The sequence below is a fragment of the Orycteropus afer genome, unplaced genomic scaffold (assembly GCF_000298275.1).
Source record: "Orycteropus afer afer isolate SDZICR_OR568_19922 unplaced genomic scaffold, OryAfe1.0 scaffold00029, whole genome shotgun sequence".
Lineage (NCBI taxonomy): Eukaryota > Metazoa > Chordata > Mammalia > Tubulidentata > Orycteropodidae > Orycteropus > Orycteropus afer.
The window spans coordinates 6,609,906-6,621,546 of NW_006921616.1; the positions used below are offsets into that span (position 1 = coordinate 6,609,906).

Genomic DNA, 11,641 nt, shown 5'->3' on the forward strand with positions numbered 1-11,641 from the left:
AGTTCACATATACTTTGTCTCATGTCATTGACCACAGTTTACCACAGTACAACAGCTCCCCTCTCCCGTTGTTGTTGTTGTTGTTGTTTTTAAAGATAGCACTAGAAAACTGATTTTTAGATATCAGTAATATAAAAAGAGAAAAATCTATGTAGGTACCTTAATCAATATAGGTGCCTTAGTTTTCTTAGTAAGGAGCTCTGGTGGCACAGTACCTGAGGCATTTGACTGCTAACCAGAAGGTTGGTTGTTCAAACCAATCAGCTGCTCTGCAGAGGAAAGATGGGGTGATCTGGTTCGGTAAAGATTCACCACCTTGGAAACCCAGTGAGTATTGCTATGAGTTGGAATCAACTTGATGGCAGTGAGTTTTGAGTTTAGTTTATTTGCTATAAAAAATACAAGTGGGTAACTTTAATGAACGGAAATATATTTTCTCACAGTTCAAGAAGCTCTCAGTCCGAATTCAGGGTGTTGGCTCTAGGGGAAGGCTCTGTCTCTTTCAGTTTCTCATCCTGGGTTCCTTGGGGATCTCCAGGCGGTCTGACTCTTTCCGCCTTTGTGTTTCCTTCCTTCTGTGTCTCTTCTGCTCTGTTTATGTCTCAGATGGGCTGCAATGGTATGGCCTCATTAACATAACAAAGAAAACCTGGTTCCCGAATGACATTGCATCCACAAAGAAGGGTGGTAACACACAGCTCATATTTTTAGGGGACACAATTCAGCCCAAAACAATAGGTGAAAGAACCGAAGAGAAAACATGTTTTTCTTTTGTTTACTTTCACCTATTTTTCCTTCCTTCATTTTGTTTTTGTAAGAAGTATATTCATGTTGTCACATGTAAGTTTATGAACTAGGTAAGGTGACATATGAGTGTTCTATTTTCTGTCTAGTCATCCTAATCCAAAATTCTTACTCTCTTACCTCTGTGATTGTGGCGTTGGTCCACATTTTACATGGCTTATTCAACACTGTATTCTTTGAATTGGTTTAAAGCCCATCACATGATAAGGTTACCTTCATCATGTTGAGCAAGATAGATTGATATCTCTTGGCTTTTTCTTAGAAAAAGGAACTGGTGATAGAATATTTATAGTTTTACTCTGGTCAGATAAGATGAATATTGCAGAAAAACTCCTTCATAGTTGAACAAACTTTATAATCACTTTTTAATTGTCAGCCTTGGAATATGAAAACCATACAGAAAAACAGTTTTAATCAGATTCTAGTAAATGGTTGGAGGCTGTCCTTTACATAAATATTTCAGAAAACTGAGTTTAATTCTTTAATATGCTAATAAATTATATTATAGCCTGATTTCTAAAGTAGCCTTTTAACTTTGAAAAAAAATACTATGACTTTTACAATTAAATTTTGCAACTGATAGCCAACTTAGCTTTTTTCTGGAAAAACTTAGTATAGCATCCCAAGACTTCACTGAATGAGCAGCATTTTTTTTTTCATTTAAACCCACCCATGATGTCTCTTTTTTTGGGTAGATAGGGTGTTTAAGCAAATGATGTATCCATCTCCCTAGAATAGAGTTCTTTTATCTTTTACCAAGGAAAAGAATATATTTCTTTTTCATTGGGAGAAAATTATTTACCTGCAGTTAGAATTACCTGATGATTAGAGAAACAGAAAAATCATTTATGTTAGCGTATTTTTAGATATCCTATCATCCCTTGGTTTGAGTAGATCAAGACTTTTCTTGAGAAATCGGAGCCTTTGAAAAAGAGGAAAAATAAAGGCTTAAAAAAGACCAAGTCCCAGCTTTTTTGCAAATATGCAGCCTTACACAACTGCATCCAGTATGTTACTAGCAATATATTCTACCCTTTGATAGATTTAATTAAGGTATATTTAAACAATAAATGCATAATTTATCGTCCATTTTTCAGCATTGGCTACTTTTTTAGCCTTTTAAATTTGGACTGTAAATTTTCTTTTGAGTGTAGAAGTAAGACAAATATTATTGTATATAAGTATTTTTCTTGTTATCTCACAGCTCGCTGGTATCAAATTTTCCTATCATACGGATATGACACAGTTTCGACAACTCTATCAGGATGACTTCCGCAGGGTCTTTTTCTTTGTATCCTTTGTTAGTGCTTTTGTTTTAAGGAGACACAATCTCTCATTTGATGGAGTAAGAAGATGTAGAAGGTATGTCTGCCTGCCCCTTAATAGTGATATTGATTGGAAGCCATTTAACCTCTCTTTCTAAAACTAGAGAAAAGCCATTTAAACTCACTAGTTTTCTCAACAACTCTCATTTTAAAATAATTTTCTCCAAATTTCAATAAGGCAGAAGATGAAGAATGGCTGGTGAGGATGTGGAGAGATTGGGACTCTCATACACTGCTGGTGGGACTGTCAAATGATACAACCACTGTGGAAAGCAGTATGGCAATTCCTTAAAAAGCTAGAATTAGATAAACCATTTGATCGAGCAATCCCATTTCTAGGTATATATCCTAAAGAAGTGAGAGCCAGGATGAGAACAGATATATGCACACCCATGTTCATTGCAGCACTATTTACAATAGCAAAAAGATGGAAACACCTTAGGTGCCCATCTGCAGAAGAATGGATAACCAAACTATGGTACATACACACAATGGAATACTATGCAACACTAAAGAATAATGCAGAATCTACAAAACACTGCATAATGTGGAGGAACTTGAAGGAACTTGTGCTGAGTGAAATAAGTCAATCACAAAAGGACAAAAATTATATTAGTTCATTATTGTAAAAAGTCAAGGAAAGTTTTATATATGGAAGGAAACTTTCTTTGTTGGTTACTAGGAATAGGAGAAGGGAGGAGGGAACACTGCAAAAATAAAAATAAATTAAGCAAAATGATTTTCTTAATGCCCAGCTCTATTGCCAAGGAATCCTGGTGATGCAGTTGTTAAGCACTCGGCTGTTAACGAAAGGTCAGTAATGCAAGCCCACCATCCACTCTGCAGGAAAAACAACCTGGCTATCTGCTCTGTAAAAATTACAGCCTAGGCCCGATGTGACTGCTTTACTCTGTCATACGCAGTCACTGTGCATTGGAATCAACACAACAGCACACAACACCAACAAGCTGTGTTGCTGGCACTACTAGACAATAAATGTTGGTTAAATGGATGAATTCATAAATGCATTTAAGGCCCAACTCGCCGACTCAAAGGACACTGAAACTTCATCACTGAAAGTTTTTATGTCGCATATTTCCTCTCCAATAGGAACCTACTACTTTTTGTGTGTGTACCTAAGTTGAGCCCTTTCAGTGGGCTAGGCACTATTTTAAGTACTTCCCTAGAAAGCAGTATGTTCTTGGACACCAATAGACTGCATCTTACTTTTTTTGGATCCTTCCAAAGAGCTGAGCATGTGGTTCACATATAATGCATACATAGCAAGCATATGAACTGAGCCTGTCTTTCTGCTGAAAATGTCTGTCATATGTAGTAGGGCCATATCCTCCTTTTTTATTTTTCACAATTATGGGGTTTATTAGGGAAGTAACAGGCTACAATTCAGGATCAGAAACAACTCAGGATATAGTTGTTACATTAGCTTCTTCTCAGCTGTGCTGTGGGCACGCTTCTCTCTGACCTCAGCCTCTGCCCTGCGCTAGCAAGTGCTACAAGTTTCTTTAGCTCTGCTGATAGGTGCTCAGAGAGGCACCCACCCCACCAGTAAACCTCCTGCCTGAAGGCACTCAGCTTCCTCACTCTGTGGGCCAGGAAGCCCACTACTCTGACGCGTGCTGGTCTCTTAGGGCTGCCGCCTCTGCTGCTGTCATCTCTCTGCTGAGTGTTACAGCTTTCTGTCTCCTGGATCGAAGAGGTTCAGGACAGGGCTCTTTGTCCAAAGGACATGCTCCGCTCCTGGCTCTTCTTTCTTGATGTTAATGAGATTCCTCTTCCTGCCTCTGGGATGGCTTATTTTAGGCCTAGCAGATGGAACTGACCAATCTCCATGTTAGGGTTCCATATACCTTATTTGCATGATCCCACCCCCAGAAGGGTGCCAGGTACCTTACTTACATTACTAGTAAGCTATGCAGTCCCCTTGGTGGACGACCACAGGCACCTCACATTTGCATGGACCCACCAGTCATCTGGTGGGAGTCATAAAGACCATAGCTGGAAGAGCCATATGAAGTAATCCACTGCACCACAGTCACTGTGCACTTAATAAAAGCTCTCTGCTTAACAACACTGATGTTGTTTTTCCTATTCTCTATCTCATCTTTGATGAATTCTATTACAGTCAGAGGATGTAATCACTGTGGCCCTGGTATAATATACTACAATCCTGGAAATCACAAAAACAGTGGATACCAGATCATGCCCTCCTTTTGAAACAAATCTCTAGCAGCTCAGTACAGATACAGTAGGTCCAACCTGCTCCTGTTAGAGAAGAGGAAAACAGGATCCATTCAAAGGCTTGCCCAAGGTTATCAGTGGCTGAATGAGGATGACCTCCAAGACTCATTGTTCTCAGTATAGACGTAGCTTCTTTAGTCATACTGCCTGGATCTTTCAAAATGCATACCCAAGGAGGAACAGTGGAGGAACAATGATTTAAAACAGTGTGTCATGAAATGCAAAGGTTAAGAAGCAAATTAACCTCATGGTAGAATTGGTATATCTTTTTTAAAATGAAAAATGTAATTTGGTATGAATTGTTATTTGTTGTGGAATTTCCTTAACTATATTTAGGTTTTCTTCTTTGTGACAGCATTGTTTGGAACTGGAAATATAGCTTCTATTAATAGGTAATTTTAAATGAAAATTGCATACATATATCATAAAAAAATTTACACTATAACATGTAGACAGTGAACAGTGATTTTTATTCTCACCCTTTCCTTCACACCTCACAATGCTAAAATAAACATTTTCAGTATTGTGTGTGTGTGTATTCTATCAGGAATTTAAACTGCATATAGATACTATAATTAAAAAAAAAAAAATATATATATATGCATACACTGTTACTTTTCTTTTATACTGAATAATGCATTTTGGAGCTCATTGTACTGGTGTACTTTTTTCTTTTTATTGGTTTCATAGTATTTCTTAATATCGATGTACCATGAATTAGCACTTTACTGATAGAAATTTACTTTGTTTAGTTTTTAGGTTTTACAAATGATTGTACAATGAACCTTCCTTCACATGCATCCTTGCACACTTTTGCCAGATTTCCGGGATGAATTACTACAAATGCAGCTGTTCTTCCTTGAAATTTAAAATTGCATTTTTATTCCTGAAAGACATTTATTTTCCAAGAGATTATATTAAATGATACTACCCTTGCCCAACACTGTGCATCTAAACTTGTCAATCTTTTCCAAGCATGTTATTTGAGTGTGATTTCTTTTTAGATTGAGGTTGATAATCTTCACTTGGGAGCTCTGGTAGCATAGTGCCTAAGGCACTTGACTGCTAACCAGGAGGCTGGCGGTTCAAACCCACCAGCCACTCCTCGGAAGGAAGGTTGGGCAATCCTACTTTCGTAGTGATAACTGCCTCGGAAACCCAAGGAGGGGTCGCTAGGAGTTGGGGCCAAATCTATGGCAAATAACAACAACAATCTTCACTTGTGTTTATAAGCCATATTTATTTCTTCTTAAATGAGCTGTTTTTCCATAGCCTTTGTTTACCTTTTACATACTTATTCATGAGAACTTTTTACATATTAAGAACATTAGCCTTTCTGTCATTGGCATTGCAAACTTGTTTTCCCAGTTTGCCATTTTATTTTAACTTTATTTAGAGTTTGGCTGTCTGAAATTTTTTAAAAGTATATTTACTTTTTTGCATTTGAACTTGGCCTACTTTGAGGTCTTGAGGTCATTCCTCTACCTACGATTATTACATTGTTGTTGTTGTTGGGTGCAGTCGAGTCAGTTCCTATATTGCAACCCTCTATATATAACAGAATGAATCCCTGCCCAGTTCTGCACCAACCATCCTCACAATCATTTGAGCCTATTGTTGAGCCACTGTGTCCATCCATCACATTGACAGTCTTCCTCTTTTTCACTGACCCTCTACTTTAAAACCATGATTCTCTTCTCCAGGGACTAGCCCTTCCTGATGGCATGTCCAAAGTATGAGACAAAGCCTTATCATCCTCACTCCCATACAGCATTCTGGCTGTACCTTTTCTAAGATAGATTTTCTTTTGTTTTTTCTGGCAGTCCATGATATATTTAATATTCTTTACCAACACTATCTTCAAATGTACCAATTCTTCTTAGGTATTCCTTATTAATTGTCCAGCTTTCACATGCATATGAGGAAGTTGAAAATGCCATGGCTTGGGTCAGGTACTCCTTAGTCCTCAAAGTGACATCTTTGCTCTTTAACACTTTAAAGAGGTCTTTTGCAGCAGATCTGCCCAATGCAATACATTGTTTGATTTCTTGATTGCTGCTTCAATAGATCCAAGTAAAATTAAATCCTTGACAACTTCAGTCTTCTCTCAATTTATCATGATGTTGCTTATTGGTTAGTTGTGAAGATTTCTGTTTTCTTTATGTTGAGGTGTAATCCATACTGAACACTATGGTCTTTGATCTTCATCAGTAAGTGCTTCAAGTCCTCTTTGCTTTCAGCAAGTAAGGTTGTGTCATCTGTATATCACAGGCTGTTAATGAGTCTTCCTCTAATCCTGACGCTATGTTCTTCTTCATACAGTCCAGCTTCTCAGATTATTTGCTCAGCATATGCATTGAGTATGTATGGTGAAGGAATACACCCCTGATACATACCTTTCCTGATTTTAAACCACACAGTATCCCCTTGTTCTGTTTGAATGACTCCTTCTTGGTACAGGTTCCTTGCTACGAGCACAATTAAGTGTTCTGGAATTCCCATTCTTCCCAATGTTATCCATAATTTGTTATGATCCACACAGTGAAATGCCTTTGCATAGTCAATAAAATACAGGTAAATATCTTTCTGGTATTCTTTGCTTTCAGCCAAAAACTATCTGACATCAGAATTGATATCCCTTGTTCCATGTTCTCTTCTGAACCCGGCCAGAATTTCTGGCAGTTCCCTGTTGATGTACTGCTGCAACTGTTTTTGACTTATCTTAAGCAAAATTTTTCTTGTGTTTTATATTAATGATCTTGTTTGGTAATTTGCACATTCTGTTGAATCCCTTTTCTTTGGAATGGGCACAAATGTCGATGTCTTCTAGTTAGGAGGCCAGGTAGCTGTCTTCCAAATTTCTCAGCATAGATAAATGAGCACTTCCAGCATGGTGTCCATGTGTTGAAACAGCTCAATTGATATTCCATCAATTCTTGGATCCTTTTTTTTTTTTTTTTTCCAATGCCTTCAGTGCAGCTTGGACTTCTTCAGTACCACTGGTTCTTGATCATATGCTATCTTCTGAAATGGTTGAATGTTAACCAATTTTTTTTTTTTTTAGCCTCTGATTATCAGTCAAATGCCTTAGGCACTGTGCCACCAGAGCTCCTTGTAATACTAAGAAAACTCTGAAACTTGCTTTTGAGCATATAGTATCTAATGCGAATGGAAGAAATGATTAAGTAGAAAGAGCTGAACAGCATATTTTAAAAGGTAGCTTGACAACACAAAATAAAGTATTATAATGCAATATGCTAAGACCTGAAGTTAGAAAACAAAAAGGGAAGAACACGCTCTGCATTTCTCAAGCAGAAAGAAGTAAAGAAAAAAACCAAACATCCAATTGCAATACTGAAGAATTCTATGGGCAAAACACTGAACAATACAGGAAGCATCAAAACAAGGCGGAAAGAATACAGCTGCTCCATGGAAGGAAGATGAGGCAATCTACTTACATAAAGATTTATTGCCTTAGTAATCCACTTGGTGGCAGTTGTTGTTGTTGTTGTTATGTGCCATCGAGTCGGACCCAACTCATAGTGACCCCTCCTTGGGTTTCCGAGGCAGTATCACTACGGAAGTAGATTGCCCAACCTTCCTTCCGAGGAGTGGCTGGTGGGTTTGAACCGCCAGCCTTCTAGTTAGCAGTCAAGTGCCTTAGGCACTACACTACCAGAGCTCCCTGATGACAGTGGGTTTTATTTTAAATTATTGTTATAATCTGATTATATAATACACACACACACACACACACATGCTAGTTCTTTGATGGTTTCATTTTTATGTTTCCTTCTGTTACTCATTGGGAATTAATTTTGGTATAAGGAGTGAAGTGGGGCTATAGTGTTTATTTTTTCACCGGTACCTTGCTAGTTGTTCCATCATTACTTTTTGAATAATTCATTTCTGTACTCTACTTTGAAATACTATTTTTATCAAAAACTAAATATCAATAGACATTTGGGCCTATTATATTGGATTTTCTTTATTAAGGGAGATTTGTTTTAATCCTGTCTGGATGGAACTGCTAAGTGCTTAGGTTACAGAAGAGAATGTATAATTTGAAATGTGAAAATTTTGTCTAGTGTAGCAAACAAAATATAGATACCTATTAGTGTATGTGAGTGGTTTCTAAAAAGATTAAATTACATTTTACATTGACTTCCTTTGAGAGTGAGTATGCTTGTGTTTTAGTATGATCAGAACTGGGAAAATTACATTAACCATCCTTTTTAACTCAATAGTCTTTTGAAGTTACGGCATGAATTCTAAAATACTTCTTGTTTATGTCATGATTTCTCAGCTTTGATCCTTCTTCTGTCTATTGCTTTCTGACCACATTTAAGCCTTTTATTATGGGACCCTTGATAATATGGAGGGTCAGTTTTCTTATTTCATTATTTTTATTAATCTACTGATCATTAAGATGATAAACTCTTGTGATGTAACCCAGAGTTAAGTAGCAATGGAAAAAGATACCCCTTCAGACTTGGCATTGATACCACTGGTAGGCTGGAGGTGGACCTCTCTAGCCCTTACCTACAATATGATTAGTCTGTATTGTTATTTCAAAAGAGAAAAGATTTCATGTTAGTCCTGGGTAGTCCTATGAAATGTGATTAAAGCCTGTGGGGAAGCTGTGATCAAAACTACAGTGTTCTTGAAAATTCTAACACTACCTGAGTTTGTGTTCCCCACCTGCCAGACTGCCTATCATCAGCTCACAATCTTTTCTTATAATTCACATAGCTAGATTTGATTAATTAATTCAACCAATAATGTGCCAGGCACCGTCCTGTGTGTTTCAGATTCAAGGATGATCAGGCCACACTCTTTGCTTTCCAGGGGTTCAGAGTGGAGTGGAGCCAATGTTCTCCCCTTCTTCTCTAGGACCATTATGTATGTCTTATTCCTCCCACCTATCCCACCCCGCACAGCTAATAGGTTACCATAGTGTCTGGCACATATAATGTAGTTATTTGTATTTGTTTTAATAAAATAATTAATGCTTGTCTAAAATCAGATTGGGAGCTCTGGTAGCATAGCAGCTAAGATACTTGACTGCTAACCAGAAGGCTGGTGGTTCAAACCCACCAGCCACTCCTCGGAAGGAAGATGGGGCAATCTACTTCCGTAGTGATACTGCCTTGGAAACCCAAGAAGGGGTCGCTATGAGTCGAGTCTGACTTGACGGCACATGACAACAACAACAACAAAATCTGATTACATTCTGGTCAAATCACACAAGTTATTATTGTTAAATAGTGTATCTTCTCTTATAAAGATTAATATCTACTTTTTGTTACTTCATTAATAAAAATAAAAGTTTAAGAAATGTCAGAAAGATGTTCAGCATTTTCAAATATTCTATTCTCTATTGGATTATTTTATAATACATTACTGTTTTCTTAATTTTCATTCACAATTGTTTTTGTTTTCTTTTTAATTTTTTTTTGTCTATTAAAGATCACTGGCCTTTCATTAATAATAAACTAAAAAATTAGTGAAAGGAAGAAAAATAAATGGTTAAATTAGAATAAAAGACCAAAACCATACCCATTGCCACAGACTTAATTCTGACTCATAGTGACCCTATAGGACAAAGTAGAACTGCCTCAGAGGTTTCCAGGTATGTAATCTTTATGGGAACAGACTGCCACATCTTTCTCCCTTGGAACAGTTGGTGGGTTTGAACCACCAATGTTTTGGTTAGCAGCCAAACACTTAACCACTGTGCCACCAGGGCTGCTCATTAAATTGGAATGCTATTGCTTTAATCACCATAGTTAATGTAATCCATAGTTAATCTGGAGGTTAATTACTCTCAATAATTAATGTAATCTCCATAGTGAGGCAGTGACATAAGGTATTTAATGACTTTTGTTTGCTGATGGGGCAGGAAGTGAAGGTTCTCCTGAACACCCCTTTATTCCTATGTAAGTATCTTGAAAAAGGTGATCACACACTCTTGAATATCAGTGCTTTCCATATCTCATCCCACCAGCCTTATTCTAAAACATTAAGTATAAAATTAAAAAAAAAAAAAATGTTGTCATTGGTCGTAAGGAATACCTTACAATATTAACATTGTTAGCTCTGGATTGTGAATTTTTTAAACCAGTTTACATTTCAATACACATTTTTTTAAAAATAGTTTTGGAATAAGTATGAATTTTATAATCATAAATAAATAAATATTTAAGAAAATTAAATAAGCAATGATCAAGCAGTTGAATCATGCTTATAGTGTTGTAGTGTGGTCAGATACCATCACCTTTCTGTCAGTTTATTTCCTGGTGGTGGCTTGTGAGTTGCTAGGGTGCTGGAAGCTATGCCACTAGTATTTTAAATGCCTTCAGCATCACCTGTAGTGGAGAGGTTTCAGTGGAGCTTCCAGGCACAGACAGACTAGGAAGTAAGCTTGGCAAGCCACTTTGTAAAACGAGTCAATGAGAATCTTACAGATCACAGCTGAATATTGTCCAGCCTTGTGCTGGAAAATGAGCTCCCGGGTGGGAAGGCACCAGACAATGGCTGTACCAATGAACTCACACATACCAGCCATCATAAAGATGGTGAGGACTGGGCAACGTTCTCTGTTACACGTGAAGTGGCCATGAGTTGAAGCTGACTGCACAGCAATAATAATCATAATCATATGGGCTCAAGGGTTTGTGAATCAAATGACCAAGCTGATAATTGATTAGATCCCAGCATTCCATGCCTTTCACAAACATAGACTCTTAATATTCAATCATGTAGTATATGTTGTATATAAAATCTTTTGGCATCTTTGAACATTGTCAGTAATTCTTAGATTGAGTTATATAAGAACACAATTTCTTATTATACTATTATTTGGCATCTGTGTTGGTGGTTTCCTTTTTTTAAAAAAAAACTTTTGTCCTGCGTATTTTAATACTGCCAGTTTTAAAAATCAGTTTCATCACTATTCTATATATCATTAATATTCTCTTTCCATTCCACTGTTTACTCTTTACTAGTATGTACAAAAAGGAGCTCTGGTGGCACTGAGGTTACAGCATTGGGCTGCTAACCAGAAGATTGGTTGTTCAAATCCACCAGCTTCTCCGTGGGGAAAAATTAGGCAGTCTGCTTCCATAAAGATTTACAGTATTGGAAACCCAGTGGGGTAGTTTTACACTGTCCTATAGGGTCTGATTGGGAGCTCTGGTAGCATAGTGGCTAAGGCACTTGACTGCTAACCAGAAGGCTGGCGGTTCAAACCC

At 37.3% G+C, this 11,641-nt stretch overlaps 1 protein-coding gene across 1 annotated transcript in view; it reads left to right on the forward strand.

Moving 5' to 3' along the window:
* The window catches only part of LOC103192547 (GPI ethanolamine phosphate transferase 1), a 110,689-nt gene that overhangs the window by 87,580 nt on the left and 11,468 nt on the right, over positions 1–11,641 (forward strand). Inside the window, exons 22-24 of the mRNA XM_007935542.2 lie at positions 2,009–2,095; positions 4,725–4,780; positions 8,695–8,770. Coding sequence (XP_007933733.2) covers positions 2,009–2,095; positions 4,725–4,780; positions 8,695–8,770 — 219 coding nt within the window. The remainder of the gene's footprint in view (positions 1–2,008; positions 2,096–4,724; positions 4,781–8,694; positions 8,771–11,641) is intronic.